Below are 27,873 nucleotides of genomic sequence, written 5' to 3' on the forward strand. Positions count from 1 at the left end.
TGAACGAGAAAGGGAAGACAAAATATTCACTCCGGTTTCGCTCACTTCTCCAGAAAGCTGTAGGAGTATACCGTACAGAAAATTGAACAAATAGAGCGGTGAGGAGAGCGTGGGGGTTTGTCACACCTCAGACGATTGAAATGCGAGATCAATGCAGGATTATTCGGTGAGGGAAGCACCCGACAATACTATCAATTGCTGTACCTGACGAGAGGTTACCACCTCCCGGCTTCAGGTGAGCTGCAGCCCAGGCAACGTAGCCCTGGAGGGAAGTACCTAGGTAGGTTTGGAAATTCATGGATGGATGGCTGCCCCTCACATCACCCCTCCTCAAAGCTCCTGTACTGTAGTTGTCCACAGGCTGTGACGATATCGTGCCGCAGGGGTACTCCACTATCAGGGGGATCTGCCCCACGTGTTGCCGTTGACTTACACCACTAACCTCACTGAACGCTCCTCTAACCTGATGCTGTGCAACCCTTCAAGGGAGGCTTCTGATCTGGTTTCAATCCATCCATACCTTGCGTATGTTATTGAAGGTTACTGCTGAGTGATAGATTCCGTCTGTATCTGAGTCCAGTCTTGTATAGGTACGGAATATCATCTACTTGGATCAAATATCCTTCAATTTAGTATCATCCCCCACTACCAACCCCACCCTGGTCATCCCACCTCTCTTTAAACCTTCCTCTCAATTTATAAGGGCTAAAGCTTTCGGCCGATACTATCACACATTCTTCTTGATTACTAGATTGCCGATTCTAGTTTGAGCACCGTTCTGCTCTAGGCGCGGGTTCATCAAGCTGATTAATTGTGGGACACATGCGAGGTGAATCCCGGGGTTGTTAGGATGCGTGTCTACCTAACATGGCCCGAAGGGACTGAGACATAGAGATTTGGTTTGCATAGCTTTATCCGGTCTATAGAACACAGTTTTTGACATGGCTGTAACCTTAACTTTATGTTTATCTAGTCATCTTGATCTCCTACTATCAGATGACCTTCCTCCTGCGCATATATCGATCTCGTGATCGTCCGCAAATTCAAAATTGGCTTCTTGGTATGATCTGCCCGAGAAAGGCACCAGGAGTTACGGTCAAGTGATGATTTTCCTCATCAACAAATACACCTCATTTATCCAGCAATGCATGCTGGTTACTAGAGCATCCCATAACGTTGCACCGAGGTACATGAATTAGACGCCAGGTCTAAGAATATATAGCCACGTACGCCACCACGACAACGGTTTTGTTATTCACATACCAAGTAAACGTAGTTCTAGTTCATAACAGCTTCTATTGAAAAATAAAATAAAAATAAAAGGTCAAATCAATCTATCGATATACTGGCGCATATTGCTCTTGCACCCGACTTTCTCTTGGGTATTTGTCGTATCCATCGCCATATTCAGTATCCGTCCCTTGACGCCTTCCAAATGCATAACTCAAGTCCAATCCGTTATTCCGAGACAAGGCTACAGCAATGATGACTACTCGTCACTCTCGGCTTGACTCCGACGTGCCATCATCCTCCTTCGCCTTTCTTCTACGACCTCGGGGTCCCAGGTCCCTGCAAAGATATCCTCACACTCATCGTCGTCGTCAGAATCGAACTCGACCTCCTCTTCCTCGCCTTTCTTAGATGACATGATAGTCTCCTCATCGTGCTCATCAATGGCGTCTTCCCAGCTCCGATATGTAACGACTCGTTCCATTTCTAAAATGAACTTGCCGACTTTGTACTTTTGGCCCTGCTCCTTGGCATCCACGTATTTCCAACCAAGTTTGCTCGAGCACGCCCCACAGTTGATATCAGCAACGACATGCCACCCTGTTACGAGTTGCCGATTCTCACTTTTTCCCACCCGTATGTTGCTCAGCGTCTGAGAAGCAGGGAGAGCAGGCGGTGCGACAAGAAACGCCCGTCCGTATCGGCCGGTGAAGCCCTTCGAGATGACCTGGGAGGCAAAGGCGATATCCGCAGAGCATGTCGAGCAGCGCAACGTATTTGGCGAGGTACGGGATAGTCGGCCTCGTCCAGACTTGGACAAAAGACCATCGTTCGGAGGTGAGCTTGCTGGAGTTGTCACCGCTGACGATGCGGCAGATTCTGCAGAGCTCGAGGAGGTCGAGTGGCGACGTCCGGAGAAAGGAAGCTTGATGCTAGGCAACAGGAAATTAGGGAAGACAGGCTTTGTAGCCGAGATGCCACTCTCGCGAACCATCTCGGCGGTTGTGATGTTGACAATCCCGGGGACTCCTCAGGGTTGTTGTCTTTTGGAAGAAGTATGTAGACAGGCTCGCTCTTCCGACGGGGACTTTTTGGAACTTTCTATGGAAGGGTTAGGGGTCTGATAAGGTGTGGGGGAAACGTTCCACTGCAAGCGCCAAAGCTCCACAAGTGGCGTACAACAAAGTTGTTGCAGACGGAAGCTGGTGCTGTTCTAAGTTTGTTTTATGTCGGAAGCAGTGCCTAGGCGTCCAATTTGCAGACAGCTGTACTGTAGTCGGTGAACAAGGCGATCTGGCAGTTTCATGCATCGTCGGGGGTATGGAGAAAATTAATACCAATAATCTGATCAGTTGGTCATTCTGCCCGACTCAGCCGAGCAGCGATCACCAGACTCACAACCAGTGATGGGTGAGGAACCTCCACTAAGTCTGAAAGGGGCGAAAACAGCTCCAGGTCTTCCTCCTATCAATGGCGACTGACGTGGGGAAGACCAACGCAGGAGGGCGAAAAAGAGGGGTCCAGCCACGGACAGCGATCAGATGGTACGTACCTACATTATCAGGCATGCAGGGTTCAGCAATTAAGATCCGCTGAGGTTGGTACTGTAGATTGATTATCATGAACTGAGCCAATCCAAGTACTCATGATGTGAAGCAGTCCGTGAATAGCAGAAACGTTCAGGTTGTTCTTGTTCCAAAGGGTATTTTGTCCCGATTATTTCTTCATATGGTACATTAAACTGATATTATTTCGTCACAGCCCCTTAAGACTGAGGCTCCTCAGCAACGTAGTGCAAATAAGCTCCCAGCAGCTTAATACCCTCAATGTAGTTGCGCTTATCGAGCTTCTCGTTAATAGAGTGAGCACCATCCGTAGAGCTACCCATAGGTAGCAGGAGCACATTCTTGCCCGTAGCCTCCTCGAAAGTAAGAGTAACAGGGATGCTGGTAATTGTGTTAGCGATGACACATCAAGTTCAGACTCAATGATTGACTTACCTTCCACCCTCACGAGTGTAATCAGGCTCGACACCCCATACACGCTCAACAGCCTTGGCGGCGGCTGAGAAGTTCCAGTGCTTTGGCGAGGCAACCCACCACTTACCGGTATGCTGAGCATACACCTTCATGGTGTTCTTGCTGCCAAGCTTGGCAAACTGGTCTTCAACATACTTGTATACAGCTTCGTTGGTCTTATCAATATCCATATCGGGAACGGTTCGGATAGAAAACTTTCCAATGACCTTGGCAGGAATGACAGTCTTGGCTCCTGGAGCAGAGAAAGCACCCTCCACACCGTGAATGGACAGTGACGGGTATCGCCAGCGGCCCATAAGAGTACGCTTCTTGTCATCAAAGATAGTTGTCTTACTACCCAAAGATTCATGAATGTTGTCCATGGTGAAAGAAATACCATCGTATAGACCCTCCTCGTCAGCGGTGATAGGAGCAACCTGCTCCTTGATACCTGGAATCTGAATCTCGCCACCAGTGTTGACAAGCGACCCAAGTACTCTAACGAGATCGGTCATGGGCTCTTGAGCGGTGCCACCGAAGACACCACTGTGAAGATCAGCACCGGGACCAGAGATCTCGACAGAATAGTAGTTGCAACCGCGAAGACCGTAGGTCAAGCAGGGCTTCTCGGTACCGAGCCAGTAGTTATCCGAGATACAAACGGCCTCAGCATCGGCAAAGTACTTCTTGGCCTCCTCCTTGATGAGGTCGTCGAGGCCTTCAGAGCCGTATTCCTCCATTCCTTCGAAACACATGAGCAAGTTGACAGGGAAATCGACGCCCGCCTTCTGATGGGCCTCGATGGCATTCAACCAGCCCAAGACGGGACCCTTGTCATCTGTAGATCCACGTCCAAACATACGGCCCTTGTCGTCGACGGTGAGGTCGAAGGGCTCAGTAGCCCAGCCGTCGCTCTTCTCAGCAGGTTGAACATCATAGTGGCCATACACGAGGATGGTACGCTTGTTCTTGTCGCTTCCATATCGTGCAAGGACAACAGGAGGAAGGTCGAGATACTCCTTGTGAGGCTGCTTTCCAAGAGGTCGAAGCTCTACAGAAGCTCCGAGAGCCTTGAGCTCGTCGCCGAGCCACTCTCCCATGCGAACAACATCAGGTCGGCGCGCATCCTCGGCAGAAATGGAAGGAATGGCAACAGCCTTGCGTAGCCGCTCAATGAAGTGGTCGGCGGAGCTGTCAACCTGCTTGAAGAAACCGTCGAGCTGAGGAGCCATTTTCTTTGCTTGGTGAGCACGAATAGAGTCTGTGAGATAGGTACGAGAAATGAGGTTGTGTTTTTGAGAAAAACTTTGCGAGATGGGTACTCGTAATGATAAAAAGGGCCTTTTGGGGAGCGCAGTCACCACTTGAGCGCAACACACAGCTGCCCTATTGAGGCGGAAGGTGCGGGGCATTACACCAGACTTGATCTCGGACCTGCTCTATCGGGCGGGCAGCGATATAACAGCTCCGTTCTCACCTTATGGCGGGGCAATTGACAGTTCGCAGATGGTCCGGTTACTTACGGCAACCAATGGCAAACCACTGCACTCCCTGAGCAATGATTAGTCACTTGGAATAAAGAGACTTTGGTTTGAGCTCTCACTGCACTACAATTTCCATGTGAGCGGGGTGCTGAGTCATCCGGAGTAACTTATATGCGGGCATCCACCACCTGCTCGATTAGTCACCCTCAAGGGGCGGATCGCCTTTCCTCTCTTCCCGCTGCCCTGTTGTTAGAAGACTCTTTCTCTCCCCACACTCTCCATCGCTCACCCATTCCTCCATCGTCGACGTCCTCTTTCGCCATCGATAACTCGACGTACGGAATTAACGCAGTCGCCAGACCACGCTCGTCTTGTTCTTTTGCCACTTTTTTTTTTCTTATCTTCGCTCGACGCCTTGAAGTCCGTATCTCGCGTGACCGACGATCTTCCGGCTTATTGACACGATCTCATCACTTTCACGCGATCCTCGACGAACCGTTATCTGCCCGTCGCTCGAGATTCTCTCGTATAACGTTTCGCTGGTCTGCTCCTGCTAGGGCGTAAGCGCTGGGACGTTTGGCTAACTTAAAAGGTTGCTGGTTGAGTGGTTTAACAAGCGTTGGTGATCTGGAAAGTGAGGTGGAGTTTGAGGGCTGTTTCTCTTCTGGCTTATTTTGCCAGCTGTACTCCTTATTCATTGCACCCATTTCTTTTTTGACCCTATTGCCACTATTGTTCCCTCAAAGTACAATCAAAATTGATTATTTCCATTCACCTTGAGAGCTGAAAGAGGCACGGCAGTGCAAGAAAGAAGACGAACAAACAAAACAAGCTGCCTTGTTTTGCAAACGCAAACAATCAATCAATACTTACATAGTGCTTTGTGCGACCCGCCCGACCTGACCTTTGGACTTTTGCCGACTTACGGTATTTGAATCTCAACAAACTTCTGTTCTCTACTGTGTTGTGCTTTTTTTTTTGTTCCTGTAGGAAACATCTAGCACATCTCAACCAAAATGACGTCTTCCGTCTTTTTCAAATTCAAATCCCAAAAGGAACCTACTAGAGTCGAGTTTGATGGTACTGGAATCTCAGTTTTCGAGCTGAAGCGTGAGATTATTACCAAGAGTGGCCTCGGAGACGGTACCGACTTCGATCTCCATATCTACACCGATGATAATAGCGAAGGTGAGTTCGCACAGTTATTTATGTAGCCAAGAAGATTACTAACAAGCACTCAGAATATGACGATGATACGACTATCATTCCCAGGTCAACGACCGTCATCGCCAGGCGTCAGCCTGCACTTAAGCCTGGCGCAGGACGTGCTGCTCGTTATGTATCCGGCAAAATGCCTGTGACAGCCAAGAATGCCGGTCGCAAAGAGCAAGCGGCGAAGGCATCGGTTTCCAAACCAAGCTCTGATGCAATCAGTCAGATGAACAATGCCATGACTGAAGAGGAGAAGATGGCGGCCATGTTTGCTGCCCAAACCGAGCAGTGGTCCGCTCAGCAGGAAGAAATGTCCCAGTAAGTTGTAATCATGCTTGAGGTGTCTCGTTCAAAACTAATGCCACAATAGCCAAACACCGGTCTTCAAAGCTGGTGCTAAAAGACCCGCAAACGTCCCTGACCATGATCCCCCGAATGGTTACATCTGTTACCGATGTGGTAACAAGGGTCATTGGATTCAGTTATGCCCGACTAACGACGACCCTGAGTTTGACAATCGCCCACGAGTCAAGCGGACCACAGGTATTCCTCGTTCGTTCCTTCAAAAGGTTGACAAGTCCGTTGTCCTTGCGCAAACTGATGGGGACGAGTCTAAGCGTCCTTCGGGTATCATGGTCAATGCTGAAGGAGATTTTGTTATTGCTGAGCCTGACAAGGCGTCATGGGAACAGTTCCAGGCCAAGGCCAAGTCTTCAGCCACGACGAATGCACCTTTGGCCGAGGATAAGGAGATTCAGGAACAGGGCTTGGAGTGTTCGATTGACAAGAAGATGTTCATAGAGCCAATGAAGACTCCTTGCTGCCAGAAGACCTTTTGTAATGATTGCATAACCAATGCTCTCATCGAAAGCGACTTCGTTTGCCCCGCATGTCAATCAGAAGGTGTATTGATTGATGACCTTCAGCCAGATGAAGAGGCCTCGAAGAAGATTCAAGAGTACCTGAAGGAGAAAGAAACAGCAAAAAGCCCCCCTCCCCAGTCACCCAAAGCTCCGGAAGATGTCAAGACAGATGGTGAAACTCAGGACAAGCCTCAGGATGAGACTGCTAGCACCACGGAGCAGAAGACTGAGAATGAATCCAATAACAAGTCCGAGGATTCGTTAGCCAAGGAAACTTCAAAATCACCCGTGTCACAGCCAGCGACAGCCAAGTCTCCCCCTACAGGCCCTAAGAGTCTTGTATCTGCCTCACACGATGCGCACAAACAAGTAGATGGTGCAAAAACCACAGATGTCAACTCCAGGAAGCGACCTGCCGACGATATTCTTGACAACCCTAGGATTCCCAAGGGCCCTAAGGCCATGCAAAATCAACAAAATCAACAGAACATGATGAACGGCATGGGCATGAACGGTATGGGCATGAACGGCATGGGCATGAACAACATGATGTTCAACGGAATGCCCATGATGCCTAACATGATGGGTATGCCCAACATGGGAAACATGAACATGGGAATGCCTAACATGAACATGATGGGAATGCCAGGGATGATGGGTATGCCCGGATTTCCTGGCATGAATGGTGGATTCGGCGGTATGAATGGCTGGGATATGGGAATGAATGGTATGAACGGCAACATGGGCAACATGAACGGAGGCATGAATGGCTTCCAAAACGGCAACTTTGGACAAGGTGCTGGTCCTGACGAAGATGCCTACTTCCGCAAGCCGGTCAACCCCCATCGACATCAGAACAAGCAGCGAAGAGTACGGCCCAGCGACTACCGAGAGCTTTAAACCACGACTCGACATACAGGACCCGATTACATCCTTGCTAGCGATTGCTTTTGTCTATTTTCACTATTATATTTGCCTATGGGTAACTTGCATTATACGCATACATAACTGAGTGTCACCTGCGGGGTTGGCTTACCTTGGATTGAGGATCACAGGTCACGGTTTGCTTTTTAATCGGCATTGCTTACCGTCACATTGTGCGGAATGGCGTTGGGGAGAATAACGGTTTTATTTTTATGAGAGGTTTTCATGTCTACGTATGCTTGGGTTATAAGGGACAATGCGTTACACCGCTCCAACAAACTTTGAATTAGTCAAAGTCAAACAACGCATAATCAAAATCTTTTTGACAATAACTGGGTATTTCTGTTCTGTGACTCGATTCATCTTGAAAGCGCATGATCTCGTGAACCATCGATCAAGCCGTAGCAACTCCTTTATGCCGTCAGGCTCCTGTATGCACTACGTGACCTTTTGTTGTTTTGTTCAACACTGTTCCAGATTTCTTTCTATCTCCAGCACTTCGCGTATTTTATAATATGTCTGTTGTATCTGCTTACTCAGGAGGAACATAGGGAGTGACAAGCATTTCACTGAACTTCTCGAGCTTCTCCTTGCCCCGGACCTCCTCGACAAGAAGGGGCATCTTGACGACATTGAAGTCCTCGGCATAAAGCTCCTCGTATTGGTCGAGGTACTTGCGCTGCATCTTACGACGAGCGTTGCACTGGTCACAGTCGCTGGCCTTCTTGGGGAAAAGCAGCTGGTTGACAACGATGGAGTGTGTGTCAATGCCATATCCAGCAAGCTCCTGGATCATACGCTCAGTCTCGTAAAGACTGAGGAACTCTGCGATGCAGACGCAAACAAAGGTAGTGAGCTCAGCATCTTGGAACTGAGTGTTGACCTCGCCAATTGTCTCGCGCAGAGACTCAAGTTTCGCGATCATGTCGTTGAGGTTCTGGCCGTTGGGGAGCTGGCCTCCGGAGCCAAGGAAACCGTTTAGGAGAGGACCATATTGAGTCGAAAGCTGAGAGACCTTGGCGAGGGCCTTCTCGAGGACGGTGGGGAACTGGAGGAAGCGCAGGGTGTGACCCGTAGGAGCCGTGTCGAAGACAATGGTCTCGTAAGAGAGGGACTTGACTTGCTTGAGAACCTCGGCAAATGACATGGCCTCATCAATACCAGGGATCTACCTGTTATTAGTATGCGCGGTGTGATGTAAGCATTGGATTGACATACGGCAAAAGCGAGGTCCTGCATCATGCCTCCCAGAGGGCCACCAGCAGCAGCGTTAACGTCATCAGCTTCACCCTGACCAGCTAGCATATCCTGTATGCTGCCGTTGGGGTCGATCTCCATAGCACTCAGGTTGTCGAATCCATTGACGAGGCGGGCCTCCTTGCCGAACTTCTGAGAGAAGGCATCTGACAGGTTGTGGGCGGGATCGGTCGAGATGAGAAGTACAGATCGGCGGACCTTTGCGAGCTGAATGGCGAGGGAGCAAGAAGTGGTGGTCTTTCCGACACCACCCTTTCCACCAACAAAGATCCAGCGGAGGCTGCGCTGGTCGAGGAGGGACTGGAGAGAGGGCTCGAGGGCATCCTCGGCGGAGATGAGGGCGGTGGACATTTCGGTGGTGATAATTGGACTATAGAGATTTCCTGGAGTTCTGGTCAGGTAAAGAGAAGAGGAGTGGCGTGAAGTTGTCAACTTACTGTGAGGCAGGAGGCTTGTCCGGGGTAGAATCAGGATTTGGGTAACTTCTAGAAGCTCTTGGATGGTGGAGTTGACGACATTGGGGGATTTGGAGGGGTATCGAGCGACATAAAGCCTCTTCAGATAGTGGGCATGAAACTGGAAGTCATGACTGCACTATTCTGTCAAGTGTGCGCCACATGATCTCAGCCCACTAGCCACAACTTGAGCGACAACTCACATCTTGGACAGAAAGATAACTCGATACTTGAGGGTATTTGTCGCCAATGGCTAGGACTATAAGATTACGCAGGGCTGAATAGTCCTATCGCAATATCAGTAGTTTCTCGTTAAGCGACCCTCAGTTCTTGTCGGGCCGGCGCCGACCATAAAGATAGGACCTCTCAAGTACCGGCGAACGGCGTTAAGCGTCCGGAGCTGCGCGTAGATAGATACAAGTAACTCAGTTTCATCTTAATATCATTTCTTCATTTTATCTTCGTGGATTTCACCGCTCATCTATATAGAAACGGCTTCTGGACACTGTGTTACAGCTGTGCCTTGCTTACTGGCTGCTACTGAGGCGGAAACAATTCCTAAGTCAAAAACTCACTGATTATCTGCTGCTATAAGCACTGCCTCAGCTCACCTCACTTCAGCCCGAACCCCTCTTCCTGGCAATTCTCTCCTCCTTTCTTGTTTACTCGACAGTGATCAAACAACATCTGAGACCAAATACTTGAAGATACTTCAGATACTGCTGAATCTATCTTGCCTGCGTCTCATCAACCGATCTCACTCATTCCAGGCACATTTCAGCTTACAGTGAAGGCCTCCCCCACCTTGACGTCAACCTCACCGAGTATCAACCGCATCCATACCACCACCACACCACATTCAACCACCTCGTACACCAAATACTACTTTCACGATGGCTTCACACACTAAAGACCCCATTACCTGCCATGTCCTTGACACTCAGGCTGGTCGCCCCGCTCGCGGCATCCGTGTCCGCCTTGAAGGTCCCATTCCTCCTTCTGTCAACCCGCACTCATCCGCTCAGCCCCGGGCCAACACCTTTGAGTCTATCACTGACGAGGACGGTCGCGTTACTTCCTGGTTGCCCTTTCTCTCCGAGGACTCTGCCGGGGAGCCTCCCCTCCAAACTCTTGTTGAAGTCCTTGAGGATCGCAAGGGAAAGGGTTCATCTCGCTGGACGTTGCGCTTCGACACCGGAGCTTACTTTGGCGAGGACAAGACCTTTTTCCCAGAAGTGACGGTTACCTTCCGCATGGAGGAGAGGCAGACGTACCATGTTCCTCTACTGCTGAGCCCCTACAGCTATACCAGCTACCGTGGAAGCTGAATCGACAGCACCAACTTTTCAATAGAGGTGAAATAGGCCAAGATGGTTATCTCGTGACCTCGTGATATGAACACCGATACGATTAGCGGAGCGATGGGAAGGATGGCACAAGATGTTTCACAGATAGGAGCATCATGCAGAATGATGAGCATTTTAAGAATAGCGACCAAGCTACCAAAGTATTAATTCTTAATGAGTGTCTGTGTCGGTCACTTCCTGGTGAACCGACTACTGTATGTGAGTGACATTGCTGTCCCTGCCCTGCCAGAGGGACTATAATATCCAAGCTTTTGCCTGTGTTGCAGACAAAACTCCGTCCCTGTCCTGAAATCTGATCCGTGATCCCAGATAAACGCCACGCTATCCACACACAAATGGAAAAGGAAAAAAAAAAAACAAAGAAACAAAAGAGTGATTTTTTTGGAAAGAAATGCATCCTGGAGATGCGGTCGTTGCAGGTCATAAAGATTCGGCCGTATACGTCGTTGCAGCAGTCATGGTCGTGTCGAAGCCAGGTGGTGGTTGTGCACACCGTAGTGAGGCCAGACTTTCAGTCAAAGCACACCTAGTTTCTTCGCCATTTGCTCAGAAATCCTTTCTTAGAACGGTGGGACGGGACGTCAGGCGAAGTGGGTGGTGTATCTTCGTCTTCCCTCCTCGTGGTCCTTGATGCGAGACTATCGGTTTCATCCCTGGAAATTCGAATGCTGGGCGTGGTTGGGCGAACGCTGACAAGAGATGGGTTGGTGGCGATTCTGAGACTATCGTGGTCTCCTCCGTCGGATTGAACAAGAGAATATGCGCTGTAGAGTGCCTCCGAGGCGGGAGTAATGCGGCCATGGTTGAGAGTCCTTCGTTTCTTCCTCAGGAATGATCGACGGGTTCGCATAAGAGTCCAGTCGGGGTCAATGTCCTCTTGGCTGAGACAGGCGTTTGGTGAGAGATCCGCATCAGGATGTGGTAGAGTTGTGTTACGGACTGAGAGGAGTTAGTTGGGAAATTCTTTTGTTGGTAAGGAAACACTGACGATTGTTCAAGGGCTCAGGAAACCCTGTGTCTCTGGGTTCTCTTCGAGTCTTGACGGAGCCAGTGGTGGTGATGGAGCTCGCCATTGTGTCGGTGTGATGAGTAGGGTTGGAGTGTGAAGTCATCAAAGGGTTGATTGAGAGTTGAGTGTTTATTCGATGACAGTAGTTGGATTTAATAAAAATGAACAAAGTTTCGAGGCGTTGCTGAGTCTTGAACTACATCGACTCTTGCTCAAAAGGTTGATTGCCGAATGGGGTAATGTGAGCGTGTAAGCGCGATGCCGTTTTCGTCTCCCGCAAGAGCAAAGCCTCAGCGGTTGCACGCAATCTGTCACTCTCTAGGGTGCGAAAGAGAATGCGAGCGAGTGCAAGAGACTTTTTGTATAAGTCAAAAGTCGAGTGAGCGAGTATCGGTTGAGAAGAGAAAAGGAGATTCCACTTTCGCTTCAGTGAGTAGAGAGCCGGAAGATTTGTGGTCAAATTAAACCAATGCTTTGGAGTTGCTGGGGTAGATAGGTAGGTAGGATGAGAGAATGAGCGATGAGAGGGGGTTCGACAGGGTTATATTTGGTACAAGCAGTAGTACTGTTGCAGTAGAATGATGAGCAACATGCATGCACGATTGGACTGGTTTTGGTTTTTTGTTTTCTTGGTCTTTGCTTGGCTTATCCGTATGTCTGTTTGATCGGATCTTCGGCACCTCCAATGTCAAGTCCAAGTCTGTGGCTTGGCTCTCGCTATTCGGCACCTGGCCAAGAGCTACAGCGCCCAAGAGATCACTGCACTGCACTGGAGATCCAATGGCAAAGTGGCCTGTCTGCGCCCCGGAAAAAGGGAACAACTGCCCGAACAAGGGTTCACTAAGGCCAAAGAAGAAAAGGTGCGTAATTGACAGGGGGGGCCGATGAAAGTGGTTCCGATAACCAGTGAGTCTTTGTCTCGTTCAATTCAGAGACTGAGACAGAGACAAGACAGGACCGATCCTTTCCCAAGATGTACCGTGATGAGCAGTACTATACCAGCCATCAATAAAAATTAAACAAACAGTGAAACTTTGACGGGGCTAAGGATCTGCGTTGTACAGTACTGTAACTCGTAAGATGGCAATTTAAACCTGACAGCCCGAATAAGAGTGACGACAAGATGGACCCTTCCTTCCCTGGATGGACCTCTTCAGGTGGCTCTTTCTCTCGGCTCTGGAGCTTGAGCTTCGGATAGAGAGTTTTCCAGAGCGTCTGGGGTGTAGTGCTTCTTTTGAGGCTCGGCCCAGCCCATGGAGCGCTTCGCTCAGTGGAGTCGGTTGTTCGTCAGCCTAGAACGGTTAGCGCCGCGGCGCTGTCTTGGCGAATGATTTGTTGAGGTGGGCGCCAAAAAGTCTCTTGTAGTGGAGGCTCTCACTGGAAGTTCTGCAATACCTACTAAGATACCTAGCCTCCAAGCTGCTGATGACTGTCCGTCAGATTCCAACGTAATCCAGTGGCTGAAACGACACATATAGATTGAATTCAGCGTTGACTTTGCTCGAATGCCGTCTCGTTCCGGCCGGGCTTTGCTGTGTTATTTATAACCACCTGCTCTTCGTCAGCGTCACAAGACGATGCTACGACACCAACTCGATTCGACCCAATGTCTCTAATACCGCATCTCCATTCATTAGTTCTGTGCCGAACAAGCGCTTCAGTTCAGTTCACTTCCCTCCCCAACGACCCAGGCAGGCCAGGATACACCCAGTCCAATCCCTCCCCCGGTCCCATGACGACAAAGCCGGACCGTGCAGCTGGTAGTCAATTCAGCCGGTGTCTTGCAGGCCAGAGTGTTAGTGGTTCGCCAAGAAGCTCTACTGTCATGACAGATTCACCATTGTCCAAACGTGCGCTTTTCCTATTGTTCAGGTTTTGGATGATTCGTAAGTCTATGCCACTTCAACGCGGGGTCACCGACCTTTTCCTTCTCGGCGCATCATCACGTGCATTCTTGATTCTCTTGGCCTTTTTTACCATCTCAATTCGAGTCTCCGGTCCATTCACCCCATATCCATGCCCTCCGTTGTTGGGCCACCTACATACAATGCTCTTTAATCTCATTTAAATCCAACTCCTCGGCCGCTAATTCATTAGTGCTAGCTCTTGATGCCCCGCTAATTCCCGCAGATTCACTGTACTCTCTCCTGTAACTTAGGTATGAACTCATAAACAGACATCCATAAGAGTTGGCTCCCTCCCAATTTAATTCCAGCCCCTGATGGTCTATAGGGGCGGGCACTTACCAACTTCAATCCACTGAAGCTCAAAAGATCTACAACAGGAAAAAAAAAAATCTCATCGTGTTGTCATGACAAACAAATATTGGGCCTTATTAAGTTGATCATGTACCCAAGTACCCGACTGTATCCATGGGCCCATAAAGTGTATCCGATAGCCGCCTACAGTATGTGTTCGATACGGTTGAAAGGCCATGGGAGGTCGAAGCTCAGTTCTTGGCTGTGCATGACAAGAACTCCGCTATCGAAGCGGCGTGCCTATTCCAGAAGGTCAAGTAAATACCTGCATCTTGTTTATCCGTGGGCAGTCATGTTGGTTGGCCCTTTGATCTCTGGATTTGAAACCAAGATTTTGCCAATGGCTTGGTACTCGTGTGCACGTCTCAAAGTTTCAGTATTTCTCAACACCACACATATTCTGCTTCGTCCTGACGGCAGAGCTCCGTGCAGCGTCAAAGTTAGTACATAGAGGGCGCCCTCTGATAGGCCAGCCCGTAATTGTCTTTGCCCCTCCAGGCTCCCTACTTGTCGACTTATACTTCGAGCCGCACCTGCGTACCTAACTTTACGAGTTACGTCCAATCGTCCAAGCCATTACAAGCGCCTAAAAGGCATTTTACCATCACTATATTAATCACCGAGGTAAGTTCTTAAAATAAAAACCAACGTGGCGTTTAAGCGGTTTTCATGTATGCTCCCATCGAAAATACGTACCGGCGCCTCCAGATAATGGCTTTTGGGTTTATCGACATCGGCATTCCCGCCTCTAGTGGCCTCTATGTGGGGAACTGCCCCAGTGACTATGACGATGTTATTGTATCTACGCTACTGGGTTGTAGAAGAATTGCTGTGTATCCTTTGGCTTAGGGCGCCACAAATAATTGACCCAAAGACCTATTCGAGCTCACATAAAGTAACTACTAGTATATTATTCTGTTTCCTATGCTGTTGGTCGTCAATGTTTTGATACTTTATTCTGCTCTACTCTGCCGATCAAGCCCTATCAGGTTTTGCTGAGTTTCATATTGCATTCGAAGTTTTGATCGGCATTGAAAGTAGATCTTGCGGTTCTCATAGCTGATGGGCCACCGTATTGCCTAACATAGATTACACACGCGGTTAGTTAATGGAGACGCGAAAGCATAATTCGAATGTACCGCGTAGTGGCCCGAATCTGGATTCTCTTGTTGGATACAAATTAACATTGAGCCTTGAGTAAGGTGTCCCTGTCATGATATGTCGCAAAGCAACAAACAGACGGGACAAAATAGGACAACCAACGCACATATTTCTCAGTAGTCAGTGACCGAAACCCCAGCTCTGATACATCCGCCTCGCAGCAAGCAAAGTTCATCTCCGAGGCTGCCATAACCGAAATGTTAAGAGACAAGACGAGTCGCGTACATGTCAAATCTGCGAGGCACGACAGTGACTGGCGATCAAGATTGACTTGCATGGGCAGTAAACAAAAGCATTCTCAGTATTTCATTAAACATGGATCAAATAATCTCCAGGTTATCAGCGTCGCCGGACTGAAAATTCTATGTATGCTGGTATTGATACCCTGTTCCGTCTCTTATGAAGAATATCTGCCTAGGAAAGGTAGTTTGAATCAACTGTGCTACGCCGGAATAAAACCCCAAGAAATTCATACTTTCTCAATCTGACAGCAAGGAAGATAGATTTAGTTACCTCTCCGACCCCCTGTGCTCATAAGTGTGATTTTCTGTTTCTTTTTCTTCTTACCACCCCCGCTTCCACCATTGCCGCCGCCACCACTGCTGCTTGGCCCTGCTCCGCCGATATCATCCGGGCGAAAGCTACTTTCCGCTGCTTCAATGGCCTGTATTTGCATAGCAATATCCGCCGTATCGAACAGGTCCTCGTCTCTGAGCCACCCGTCGTTAACATCTGAAAGGTGCGCAGCTGCCATCTCAGGCGATCCATTGATCACCCTCGTGCCCCAGACCGTCTTCTGGTTTGATGGGCTGGTTGACATATCAGCCAATGTCTCAAATCCTGGGCGAGGATCCGGGGGCGTGGTTCCAGAATGACCGCTCAATGGTTGAAATTCTTCAAGGTCCATCCGAGGGGCACTATCCTCCTCCAACGGCTCAGGGAGTCTCTGGTAACCCGTAGTTTTGCGCAGGTTGGCTGCTTCGACACGTTCGGCTTGGATGCGTTCACGTTCCTCTTGTGTCTCTTTGTCGCGGTTCCGTCTTCGTCTCCGCTCAATCTCGTCCGAGAACGACGCCAGCGTTTCTTCTGGCACAATATCGGTCCAGTCGCACTCCAGAAAATTGACAACGCATCCACGAGGAAGATGGCCCAGGTATTTTGCCCGTCGTCGCATAGCATCATCAACCACATGACCAGTGGAGATGTGTTCGACACGAGGAAGAAGCGTAGAAGGGAATGACGAGAAAGACCCATACTTTGTTTTCAGAATGCGAATATCCAGCGGCGATAGGTACAAGTGTGGCGGAGAGCTATAAAAATAAAAATCGGCGTCCGTACAAGGCTTTGCTGATGTTGATGGACTCTCCACGACCTGAAGCTCGGTCAGCTTCTCCTTGGCGACTGTGATCGCCCGAATCGCCTTCTGGGACCCTTCGTCGTTCTGCCCAAACAATGTCTCATCTTCCTTTGCTTGCTGGTCCAATGCAGTGATCTCCTCGTCGTATTGAGCGGACATGTAATCGGTAGTACCTTTCATCATTCGGGCATAATCCAAAACATTGGCAGCAAAGTGCCAAGGAATATCGTCCACAGAGTACAAAGCGTCAGAGCCGCTCTCTCGCGGAAGCGCCATTGTAGAGTTTGCGTTGCGTGTCATCAATCGAAGGACAACGTCGTCACCAATTCGAGGGAAAGGGCTTTCTTGGCCCGCGTAGAACCTGACAGGCCTCACATCTTGCATATAGATGGAATCTTCGCAGATAGGACACTTCTTCCATCTTGGACCTCGACCCTTTGCGTCATCCTCGCTCGACACTGAATTCATGAAACGGATAAGACAGGGCAAGCAGAAGATGTGGCCGCATTTCGCCATTCGTGGCGCCACAGGCTCGGAAAGACAAATTGGGCAAGATGAGCCCTGTGATTCAGTTGAGGCGATAATCTGCATCACAAGAGACCAGTCAAGATGGGTATCGGCATCTGTGGCTTGTTTGTTGTATGTGCCCTCTGGAGAGAGGATGAAGCGATAATTGGCATGGACATATCTAGCCTTGTCGCTGGCATGGTATCCTGACCCGGGTCCCCATGTTGGCGTTCTTCTATAAGACCTTGAATGCGAATGATGATCCTGTACTGGGCGTGCCACAGAGTAATTCAGCAGGTGGGTGATGGAAGTCTGTCCGCGCCTGCTATTGGGATTTCTGAACGCTCTTAGTTCAGCCATGGCGTCTTCGTCGTCGGGACCGGTATTTGCCCTGTCACCGAGTCCAGGTCGACGCTGGCTCCGGTGCTGCTTGCGAGAGCCTTGAATCTTTCGAGGCATCGATTGCGTATATGAGGAACCGGCCTGTGATGGCCGACGAGATGATTCGAAGCTTGCGGTCGCTGGGCCAGCTTGGATGGCTGGTGAATTCGACGGCGCAGGGACGGACTTTCCCACGTTTGATGCAGAGGAGCTCATTTTTTTCGTAACAGAGTGATAGGAATCAATCGTGTTGAGGTAAAAGATGGGCTCAATCGTTCGATGGCTTGCGCTTTGTCTCGGTGGCGGGGACGATGGTAAAGGTCTGAAGGCAGGTATCTAGGATAGATTGCCGCCTCTGCGGATGATCCGAAAGAGGTGGAAGATGAAGTCTCCAGCCAGTTTAAAAGATAAGAGAGTCAGGTTGAGATTCACGAAGGGGTCCAGCTGGGACGGACCCCGTTGATGGATGGAAGACGGAGGTGGATCGAGCGAGTCACTGGCGGGGCAAATCGTGACGGAGTTGACGGGCTCGGCGGCGCAGGGCAATGGCGTTACTGGCTTCTGTTTGATACTCGGCACGGCTTACATAAGGATTGCAACTTAGTCATTTTCAATTGAGGCGAATTGACACCATTTCTATCACATGATTAAAGGGAGCAGATTAGACAGCATAGCTCTTCAAATATGTATCCAAAGTTTTTCTTTTGACCTAATAACAGGATCGATCATACTTGAAGTCCGGTTTCAATCAAAAGTATGCGCGTAAAAACTGACTATGAATTAGGTATATGACGGAGATCCACGTCCTCAGTGATCTCAACCACCCTCCTCTTCCTCATGGATCCAGGGGAATCATTGATAAACGAAGACACCAATTGCAATAAAACAAAAAAAAGAAAACCCATGAGACGTCTCTGATACCACATCGTTGCGACATTAGCTTAGTTGCCTCCTTTTCTCATCTATTTGTCAGAAAACTTGTGCTTGATCTTGCTGAACATCGAGCTTAGTCGGTTCTTCTTCTTCTCCTTGCCGCTGGCCGCAGAAGCGCTGCCGTTGCGTGAGGTATCGGCAGCCTTAGTTTCTGTTGTTGAAGCACCGTTGCCAGTTGCTGTTGTGCCGTTGCCAGCTGTTGAGCTGCCGTTACCGACCGCAAAGGTTTCCGTCTTAGCAGTAGACTCTTCCGTCTTGGGCTCCTCCGTCTTAGCCGCAGGCTCAGCAGGCTTGGTCTCCTCGGTCTTGGTCTCAGCAGGTACGACAACAGCAGGCACGACAGGCGCGGATTCCTCAGCCTTGCTCTCGACCGCTGAATCTGGCTTGGTCTCAACTACAGGCTTGGTATCGTCGACAGCAGGAACGGGCTCGGCCTCCTTAAGAAGCTGAGCTTCAACCTCCTTCTTGTTCTCGACAGCTTCGGTGCTGGCGGCAGCCTCAGGACGCTCACCTGCCTCAACAATGGAGTCCTTGACTTCGGTAGGAACCTCAGGGGCGACCTGAGGGGTCTCATCAATTGTAGCAGCGGGCTTAACTTCTTTGAGGAGCTCGGCCTCAACGAGTTTCTTGTCCTCAACAGCCTCGGTGTTACCAGCAGCCTCGGGGGCCTTGCCAGCCTCAAGGATAGAGTCCTTGACCTCAGTAGGAACCTCAGGAGAGACCTGCTTGGGCTCCTCCTTAGGCTTCTCTGGCTCAACGACTGAATCGTAGATGCCGGTAATAGGCTTGACCTCCTTGAGAAGTTCTTTCTCGACCTCCTTCTTGTCCTCAACGGCAGCAGTGTTGGCAGCAGCTTCAGGAGACTTACCAGCCTCGACCAGGGACTCCTTGACTTCAGCAGGAACCTCGGGAGAAACTTCCTCTCGAATCTGCTCCTCGTTCTTGGCAGCAAGTGTCTCCTGAGCGGCAATAGGAAGCTGTTCCTTGACAGAATCAGGCAGGTTCTTGTTGGCGGTGTCAGTGATGGCGTCAGCAGCGTTGTTGAGAGCTGGAACGGCCTTCTCCTCCACTGTCTCCTTAGCCGCGAGACCAGCTGCAATAACAGCGCCTCCAGCAGTGGCGGCCAGGGCGGCGAGGGTAGTGTCGGGGGTGTTCTCCGACTTCTCAGTACCAACACCGGCTGTGCCTACTGAGGTAGCAGGGGCCTCGGGAACGGTGCCCTTGAGCTCTTCCTCAACCATAGTCTTCTCCTTGACCTCGGCAGGATCTGTGCTAGCCTCTGTAACAGCATTGGCCTTCTCCTGGCTTTCCCTCACGACCTCGGGAACGAAAGCGCCATTAGTCTCAAGGGGAACATCGGCAGCAAGACCAGCGGTAGTGGCAGTGGGAGCAGCAGAGTTAATAGTGGCAACATCGGCACCGATGATGGGAAGGCTGGACTCGGGAATAGTGGTGGCAGTCACAGGAGGAGGAAGCTCGGTCTCAATGCCAGGATAAGCATCGCTCTTCTCATAAGACTCCTTGTCAAGCTTCACATAGGCATCGGTGCTCTGAGCTGTAATAGACTCAGGAATCTTCTCGCCAGGTGCGAGCGTGACAGGGTTTCCTGGACCCTCGGAGGCGGGGAGGGGGTTGATGCCAATGGTCTTGTCGAGTTCGTTCGCGGGGGTAGCGGGGAAACCACCGGGAATGTCAGAGGGTGTCTCAAGAGGCAGCTTCTCGTCTTGGGTAGACTGCTCAAAAGTCAGCGCACTGAGGGTCTTGTCTTGGCGATCCTCTCTTCAATTACCTTTTCATCCAGAGCGGCGGGCTTGTTCTCCAAAGGTTGTTCGCCAGCCATGGCTGCAGTTGTAGACGTAGGTGTTACGGTGTTGAGGATAGCGGCGGCGGGCGTTTCGGGGCCAAGCTGGTCGGGAGTAACGAAGTTATTCACGTTACCCTCAAGATCAGCCTCGTTAGGTGCTGATTGATTGATGATCCAGTTACCGTCGACGATGAACTAATATCGAATGGTGAGCGATAGTCTTTTCAGTAGTGCGACGAGTGTGTAAGAGTGCAAGAAGAACAATTGGGTTCGAAAGAGGGGACAAAGTGAGTTTAATGAGCTGGTGCGATGACGAAGAGGAGGACGGAGCTGAGAGCAAGAGCGGGTCGAGTATGCAGGCACACTAGCGCGCAAGCAAATCAAGCACCGGTTTGAGGACGCCTTGGCAGCACCAAGGGACTTTGGCTCTGCGCAATCTGCGCAACGCAATATCGTCGGCTGGCGCCGCAGAGTTCTGCCGGCGTGACCAGGAAAAGACTTGATATGGGTTGGTAATAGCGCTCTCCGCTCACTAACGCATTCCAGAACTGTCGCGATCGTGGTCGCCTTGCGTCATACCGAACCGTGGGGGATTTTGGTTGGGGATGGTGCGAGATGCTAATGGGTCGCAGAGAACCCATGACATGACAGCCAGGGAAATGAACCAGGGGCTCAATCCCCGATCCTGGCACAGCCGCAAACTTGCAAGAAAAAAAATCCTTGGGCAGGGGCCTAAGATTACGGCAGCCACCGCCATTGCGCCTCCAAGTTGTTTAGGCTTAAAAGAGCCCTGCGGATAGTGATGACCGTAAAGCACAGGTTCCCGAGTGGCACGGCCATCATTGCTATCCTTCTCTCTTGTCCCAGCACCAACTGCGCAAAGGTTTGGCTGGTGATAGTAATGACATGACATATCCATTGTCTTTGTAGGAGCAAGAGCCTTGGTTTGGCGCTGGTGAGGATCGCGACAAGACATAGGGTTTTCAAAGAGGGTCAAATGCAAAGTGAATATCGGGAGGGAAAAGAGGGCAGTTTGTTGGCATTGCGGGTCGTTGCTCGCAGACGCTGACGCACCTTGTAGTAAATCTTGCCCTCGGGCTCCTTGAGGTCGACGGTCTTGGAGAAGACATCGTCTTGCTTCTCGAGCTTCACGCTCTTAGTCCAATTGTCGAAAGTGCCGGTCACGTAGACCTCGTCGGCGGGATGCTCCCTACACAAAATTTGGGGTCAGTCTTGGGTGTCTCAGACATGGACGAATTGTCGCAAAATGTAACTGCAACGTGAAGCAACATTGTAAGGCACAGGTATTGGAGCAAGCAGGTTCCCGTACAAAGGTCAATGGCGTTGTTGCGCGTGGAGGTAGACAAAGTGCGACTCGGGGGGCTGGATGAAGCTGCGTAAAGCGGCGCTGTATAGTGAAGTGAAGCGAAGCGCAGCGCAACGCAGCATAGGTAGATTGCGACTTACCACTTGAAAGTGAAGCTGCCCATGGCTGAAATAAGATTTTTGCGGAGCGACGAAGGCTTCGGTTTGGATTCGAGAGAACGCAAAAATGGTTTAAGGTAGGGTGACTGTGACGGTGACTGGCGTTTGCTGCGTCTCGAGGTTGAGTGAGATTTTGTTTTGTTTGTGGGAGAGATGTTGGGTTGGGCCTGGGAGAAGAAGAGCCAGTTCGTTGACGAGCCGGGGAGACACCAAGACAAGACCGGTTTGGCGTTGGTCAACAAGGCTGGGGGGGACTGGAGCGAAATTAAAGATTGTCGGCGGCGGCGGCTACGGGTACGGGGCAGTAACAGCGACACGAGAAAAAGGTACAGTCGGTACAAATCAAGGGTGCTGCGACCGCATCGACCGGAACGATTGAGACAAGGATTGATTCTAGGCCGTTTGAGAAGATAGTTTTGCCTTCGCCGGATGCAGAACAGGGTGATAATTGCAGCGATACGTATAGTTGATACGGTGAAGAGATAGGTTTTGGTTTGAGGAACTTGAGAGAAGGTCATAGAAGGTGTCTTTTTTTCTCTCTCTCGAAAGCGGAAAGTAGTAGGTAGGTAGGTAGGTAGATATGGAGATACGTAGTAGGGAGGTAGATGGATGGATTGGGAGAGAGATAAGGTAAGGTCTCAAGTAAAAAGGTACAGGACGGATAAAGATGATGCAGTGGTGGTGATAATGGAGGTATGGAAGGAAGAAGCAATTGAACAAGAGCACGTGGGGTTGTTTGATTTGGATTGTTTGCAGAATCAGTGATGATGTGCAGCGACGGCAGGAGCTGAAGCAGAAGCAGAAGCAACAAGAAGAAGAAGGTGAGTCGCAATTCAGATCAAGCCCGATGAATGAGGTTGTTATCAGGTATCAAAAAGTTAAACCTTGTGATGCAGCGGCAGCAGCAGGCGAACGAGGCCGGGCCAGGCCATGCCATGCCGTGCATACAGATGGATTCGCTGCGATGCAATGCAATGGATGCTTTTGCCCGCCCTGGACTCGAACAGGCGAGCATCTCTCTATGGATCAAGCCAAGGATGTTGTACTGTACAACGCATCTGAGAGAGAGAAAAGTACCTCGTTTGTTTGTTCTCGTTACTCCCAACCTCCAATTTCGATACACCGAATTCATCCAATGTTTTCATCACCGCCGTATCAGTATTGATTGCTGATGATACTCCATCCATAGCACTTTATCGCAACCCTCTTGATCTGACTCCCCATCAGGTACAACGCTCAACTCTCTAGGAAGACCCATGATGGAGTGCATCCATCTGCAATGTCGAATCTGTAGTGGACTCGCAGATGCAGTTCGAGAGCTGTGGAACCTCTCTGACGACATGGCAGTCATGGCGTTTACTCGTTGGCGGTCGGTTTAGCTGGCGTCGTCTGTGGGTAACTTTGTCTTTTCTTTACTGTACTGTCGGGTACCATTCAGCTCCTCTGCAATAGACCGCATCCGGGACATTTATAAGCTGCTGGTGGTGGCTGACGACGGCATTTCTGTTCTGAATGTTTTCAACCAGACAAATCCTGAAGTTTCTCTTCCTCTTCCTCTTCCATCACCATCATAGTGAATCGCATCCCATCTGAAGATAAGCGCAATCTGGCGAATTGCACGGACGCGGTTCTGATCTAAACCAGAGCTCCATCATCACCGGAAGCTATTGGATGTGATACTGGGGTTGTTTTAGTAGCGTTGCATTGCCACGAGTGCCTGGGCTAAACCTTGTCAGGCCTGGGTCACCTAACGGTAGACTAGGCTAAGCTCCATTAGTGGTGTACCTCAGTTGATGGGTTTCTCTTTCCTTTCCTTCATGTGAAGAGGTTGGGTTGGTCGGTGAATTGGGTTTGATTTTAATGCATATTGATGAAGCCTCGGATTCCAATGGCTGGTCACTGTTGAACCTAAGCAAGCAATCGAGAAAGCCTTGCTGTCTTTGAGCCCAACACTATGGATATTTTCACATGTGTTATCGTCCCTCATCATACGATGTCCACCGCATCTTGCTTGGTGCACTAGTATAGTACAGTAAATGACTCTTCATGACACCCAGACCCATATCATGACAACTCAAACCTGCATCGTGAAGCTTGCGTCGATCGATGGACCATACCCAAAGGCGGTGTGTGCGCAAGTATCGTGCAGTAGGTATACAGTAGTGTAGATGCCCAGTCTAACGAACTGTACCAGGATCTTTTTTGGCCCTGCATAGGTAGTCTACCTAAGTTATGAGTCGAAATCTGGAACAGCGGTCAAAGACTGGAGGGTGAGATGTTTATATTCAAGACTGATCCGAGAGGTCGGCAAAGGATCCGAGGTTATTTTAGATCGCGATCAACGATACCATCACTCACTCACATTGAATAAAGTCACTTTTCGAGTACCTACAACTTCCTAAAGCAGGAACAGACGAACCTTGACGCCAACCGCCCAACATTGCATTTCAACCAATCCATCTAGGGAAAGTGCAAGTGCAAGTGCAAGACCCTTTGTGCGTCCCTGGTCAGGTACTCGAGGCAGGTGGCAGATCATAAAACTTCTGTTATCATATCATAACAAAATGAATTCAAACGCTACTTGGGTGGCCAATCGATACAACAAATCTGACTTTACAACTCTTCCCTCGTCGCTGTCTTCGCCTCACCTTGCTCTTGACCGCTCTGGACTGTCTTTTCCTTGAATGACTGGACTCTGATGTCCAGCTTTGTCTTGTGGTTGTCCTGTCGCTCAGAGTTGATAACCCAAGCGACAACTCCGCCATCTGCGGGCTTTGGACTATACTTGGACAAGTCGACAAGTTGATCTACAATTCAATAGTAAGTTACTGACTGCACACGAAACAGGATGTCGAATCGGGTATATCATCTTACCTTTGCATTCACTTGCTTCTGCTACCCACAAGGGAAGGATGCCATATAGGGCACCAGGCGCAAAAACAGCAACCTTGTCTTTGTCGCTGGCGCGATCGATCTTGTCAGCCTTCGGGAACTCGACGACCTTCTCGATCTCGTCATCGTCGTTCTTGGGCTTCTCGAGCACGGCAAAAAGTGCCTTGCCCTCTCCGTCGGTCCTCTCCTGTTGTTCGATCCACTCACGGACCAGGAGAGGAATCTCATCATAATTCATCAAAAGTACGCTGCGACCACCAGCGTGGTGATCTAAGCCAAGCCATGCTCCGGGATATTCTCTGTTGGCAAAGACTGCCTTGAGGCCCGTAGCCCAGGGCTTCAGTCCTTTTGGGGGAGGTTCCATCAACTCTGCGAGGGTATACTCGAAAACCTCAAACTGTTTCTTGTCATCGCATCTTGATTTGAAAGCAGCCATGGCACCGGGCGCGAAGGGGTTTGCCCACTCGAACCCCTCGACAAGCTCGACTGGCGGAGGTCGCCTCATCTGGAATGCCTGAGAGAGCCCTGCCAGCATCGCCGAAGTGGCAAGTAGTTGGGTTGAGAAAGCTTTCATGATGGGTAAGATGGTATGATACTGATATCGGTCCTTGGCAGACAGCAGTGCGGGATATCAGCAAATGAACTGGTTGTTTTTCACCGGGACGCTTTCACCTGTCTTGGAGCATGTTATTTATGTTGGATATCATCTCATATGGATTTCAATGTGTTGCTGTCCTTTTCGGAGTCTTGATCGCCGAGTTTCCTTTTAAGGGTTCCATTTCGGCCAACATCAACCTGAAATGGTTATAGGGTGACTAGAAGAGGTTCTTAGGCTAAAATAAAGCCTCGAGAGTCTGGCAACATGTTAAGTCATCTGCCCTCACATTCCGCGAATCTAGTATATTGCTACTGCGCTTTGTAAGCTCAGATGATGGACTGCATGTGCCTGTTAACCGCTCATTCGCTGCCTACAACTTGCCACTGGGTTGTTCTTTTCGATGTGGATGTGTGTATAAGTTCCAGTGCGAGCTCGTTCTTCAGGCATGTCCGAGTCTATGGAATCAGTATGTTGTTGGAATGTGATGAGTGAAATCATATCCATTACATTACAAGACGTTCTACTCCAAACAAATTGTGCTTATAATGTCAGGGAGCTGCGATATCGTCAATCATTATCTTATCAATGCCAAATAAAGATTGCAATCAAGTTTAAGTATTGTCTGACCCTTACCCGTCCGTGATATAGATCTATTCGACGTGCGACGCATTAATGTTCATTTAAAGGTCTATGTACAGGGTAGGGCGAATGGTGAGATGATTTATGTTACTACCTACGCAAGCGACGTGGCTGATGTTATTACTATGTGGCCCATAAGCCTCACTCAGGCTGAAACAGACTCAGATAAATAGACCTATTATCAATTAATACTCCGAAATGGTGTTCAAGTGCTTCATTGTATTGCCATTGTCATTAGCCGTGGCTTGGTGTTGTCTAAGCCTCCCGACACATCACGAAGGAATGCCACGCTAACCGGGGTGTTCTAAGACAGACTGAATAAAATCTGCTCATGGAAAGGTTGAAGGAGCGTATACCTTGAACAATTGATCCATGTTAAAAGCTTGGATACTGCGTAGTGGCGAGTTGGCTCTGCACTTGACAGTCTCGGCGGAAGCACGAAGTGAGGGAATGTCAAGACAGTGATATTGATCTACAGTCAATCAATTCGGATGCTCTCGAAACCCTGAGAATCGCGATTCTTCAGAACCCGGAATGGTGTAGATGGACTTTAACCATGCCTGATCCTCAGCTCGTTCTAGATCTCAGGCTAGTGGCCTGGTGCTGACAGTTTGCCCATCGAATCCATGTAAGAATGCTCAGCCCTGCATTTTGAAATCCTTTTGGCTTGCTGACGGGCCGGATGAGGATTAGAGCTCGAGTGCCTGGCATGTTCCTGTAATTCCTTTTCTTTATGGATTTTTATATTAAAAGCCCGTTGGGAGCCTCGCACACCTAGTTGACTGCCACGCTCATCATCACTGACTTATACCATAATTACAACCATGGCGACAAAATCAACAGAGGTCGTTACCACAGAGAAGAAGGAGGTAGCAAATACAAAGCAACATTGGCCACTATGGAAGAAGCTGACTACTATTGGCGTGACCCTTGCCGTGATCATCGCCCTATCAGTTGGTCTAGGCGTTGGCCTCACTCGAGGAAAGGGAGGAAACAACAACGATGAAACATCTAACGCAGAGACCGACGACTCAGCAGAACCTTATCTCAAGGCCCGCAGCAGTCTCTGGCAACCAAAAGTCGGCGCAACCTGGCAAATCATCCTTCTAAAGCCACTCAAGCTCAACAAAGACGGCACGGCCAAGAACCTCAAGCCCAACGTCGGCATCTACGATCTCGACCTCTACGACAACGACGCCGAGACTTTTAAGGCGCTGCACAAGGCTGGAAAGAAGGTCATATGCTACTTCAGCGCTGGATCTTGGGAGGATTGGCGCGATGACAAGAAACAGTTCAAGAAGGCCGATCTGGGCAAGACGATGGATGGATGGCCCGACGAGAAGTGGATCAACCTCCGAAGCAGCAATGTCCGCAACATCATGAAGAAGCGCATTAAGTATGCTGCTCAGAAGGGCTGTGATGCTATAGATCCCGATAATGTCGACGGTTATGTGAGTCAAACACACATGGTTGACCCAAGCATGAAATCTAACATGACTACAGCAAAACGACAATGGCCTTGGCTTGACTAAGAAGGATTCCGTCGACTATGTGAAGTTCCTCGCCGCTGAAGCTGCAAAGTACAACATGTCAACCGGACTTAAGAACGCTGGCGACATTATCAAGTCTGTTCTGCCCTACGTTCAATTCTCCGTCAACGAGCAGTGTGTCGAGTACTCAGAGTGTGAGACCTTTGCCGCCTTCATCAAGGCAAAGAAGCCTGTCTTCAACATCGAATACCCCAAAGGTGCACCAAAGGTCAAAGAGGCCGACCGCAAGGTTATTTGCTCTAAGAAGGGTAAGGCCAAGGGCACCGACAACTTCAGCACCGTCATCAAAAAGCTGAACCTCGACGGCTGGGTTCAATATTGCACCGGCAACATTTACAATACTCCTGTAGAGGATTAATCTACCCAGGCAGGGCTCTGTTTTTTCAAACATGAAAAGTAATTCTGCGTATGCTATCAATCAGTCGTTCGCGCTTCACAGCGATTCTGGGAATGTTACAGCAACAAGTTTCCTGCATGCTGTCCAGTCTA

The 27,873-nt window shown here is 49.7% G+C and overlaps 10 protein-coding genes across 10 annotated transcripts; 3 read left to right on the forward strand and 7 right to left on the reverse strand.

Moving 5' to 3' along the window:
* Positions 1-1,489: 1,489 nt before the first annotated feature.
* B0J16DRAFT_316841 (yippee zinc-binding/DNA-binding /Mis18, centromere assembly-domain-containing protein) lies at positions 1,490-2,224 on the reverse strand (the record flags this gene model as incomplete). The annotated part of the gene is made up of 1 exon (XM_046125335.1): positions 1,490-2,224. One exon carries the CDS (start codon positions 2,222-2,224, stop codon positions 1,490-1,492), a length of 735 nt encoding a protein of 244 aa, XP_045987075.1.
* A 771-nt stretch (positions 2,225-2,995) lies between these two features.
* On the reverse strand, positions 2,996-4,480 carry B0J16DRAFT_262971 (uncharacterized protein; the record flags this gene model as incomplete). The annotated part of the gene is made up of 2 exons (XM_046123324.1): positions 2,996-3,176; positions 3,231-4,480. 2 exons carry the CDS (start codon positions 4,478-4,480, stop codon positions 2,996-2,998), a joined length of 1,431 nt encoding a protein of 476 aa, XP_045987076.1.
* A 1,042-nt stretch (positions 4,481-5,522) lies between these two features.
* On the forward strand, positions 5,523-7,847 carry B0J16DRAFT_72704 (MPE1 protein). Its single transcript, XM_046134378.1, has 3 exons — positions 5,523-5,920; positions 5,974-6,262; positions 6,315-7,847. Exons 1-3 carry the CDS (start codon positions 5,749-5,751, stop codon positions 7,705-7,707), a joined length of 1,854 nt encoding a protein of 617 aa, XP_045987077.1. The 5' UTR covers positions 5,523-5,748; the 3' UTR covers positions 7,708-7,847.
* A 416-nt stretch (positions 7,848-8,263) lies between these two features.
* Positions 8,264-9,339, reverse strand: B0J16DRAFT_381059 (anion-transporting ATPase-like domain-containing protein; the record flags this gene model as incomplete). The annotated part of the gene is made up of 2 exons (XM_046131132.1): positions 8,264-8,899; positions 8,950-9,339. The coding sequence occupies 2 exons, from the start codon at positions 9,337-9,339 to the stop codon at positions 8,264-8,266; spliced, it is 1,026 nt and encodes a 341-aa protein (XP_045987078.1).
* A 528-nt stretch (positions 9,340-9,867) lies between these two features.
* On the forward strand, positions 9,868-10,911 carry B0J16DRAFT_334598 (uncharacterized protein). Its single transcript, XM_046126969.1, has one exon. It carries the CDS (start codon positions 10,337-10,339, stop codon positions 10,769-10,771), a length of 435 nt encoding a protein of 144 aa, XP_045987079.1. The 5' UTR covers positions 9,868-10,336; the 3' UTR covers positions 10,772-10,911.
* Positions 10,912-11,336: 425 nt separating this feature from the next.
* B0J16DRAFT_316846 (uncharacterized protein) lies at positions 11,337-11,883 on the reverse strand (the record flags this gene model as incomplete). Its single annotated transcript, XM_046125336.1, has 2 exons — positions 11,337-11,749; positions 11,799-11,883. The coding sequence occupies 2 exons, from the start codon at positions 11,881-11,883 to the stop codon at positions 11,337-11,339; spliced, it is 498 nt and encodes a 165-aa protein (XP_045987080.1).
* Positions 11,884-15,629: 3,746 nt separating this feature from the next.
* On the reverse strand, positions 15,630-18,126 carry B0J16DRAFT_72849 (uncharacterized protein). The gene has a single exon (XM_046134380.1). The coding sequence runs from the start codon at positions 17,697-17,699 to the stop codon at positions 15,744-15,746; it is 1,956 nt and encodes a 651-aa protein (XP_045987081.1). The 5' UTR covers positions 17,700-18,126; the 3' UTR covers positions 15,630-15,743.
* A 319-nt stretch (positions 18,127-18,445) lies between these two features.
* B0J16DRAFT_381063 (uncharacterized protein) lies at positions 18,446-21,710 on the reverse strand (the record flags this gene model as incomplete). Its single annotated transcript, XM_046131133.1, has 4 exons — positions 18,446-20,149; positions 20,206-20,415; positions 21,295-21,430; positions 21,688-21,710. The coding sequence occupies 4 exons, from the start codon at positions 21,708-21,710 to the stop codon at positions 18,446-18,448; spliced, it is 2,073 nt and encodes a 690-aa protein (XP_045987082.1).
* Positions 21,711-24,006: 2,296 nt separating this feature from the next.
* B0J16DRAFT_72884 (uncharacterized protein) lies at positions 24,007-25,405 on the reverse strand. Its single transcript, XM_046134381.1, has 2 exons — positions 24,580-25,405; positions 24,007-24,512 (listed from the first exon to the last, which is right to left on the reverse strand). Exons 1-2 carry the CDS (start codon positions 25,169-25,171, stop codon positions 24,319-24,321), a joined length of 786 nt encoding a protein of 261 aa, XP_045987083.1. The 5' UTR covers positions 25,172-25,405; the 3' UTR covers positions 24,007-24,318.
* A 1,253-nt stretch (positions 25,406-26,658) lies between these two features.
* Positions 26,659-27,742, forward strand: B0J16DRAFT_316850 (glycoside hydrolase superfamily; the record flags this gene model as incomplete). The annotated part of the gene is made up of 2 exons (XM_046125337.1): positions 26,659-27,285; positions 27,338-27,742. The coding sequence occupies 2 exons, from the start codon at positions 26,659-26,661 to the stop codon at positions 27,740-27,742; spliced, it is 1,032 nt and encodes a 343-aa protein (XP_045987084.1).
* Positions 27,743-27,873: the final 131 nt, after the last annotated feature.

The sequence above is a fragment of the Fusarium flagelliforme genome (genome assembly GCF_020744385.1).
Source record: "Fusarium flagelliforme strain FIESC 12 MPI-CAGE-AA-0113 chromosome Unknown B0J16scaffold_2, whole genome shotgun sequence".
NCBI classification, from domain to species: domain Eukaryota; kingdom Fungi; phylum Ascomycota; class Sordariomycetes; order Hypocreales; family Nectriaceae; genus Fusarium; species Fusarium flagelliforme.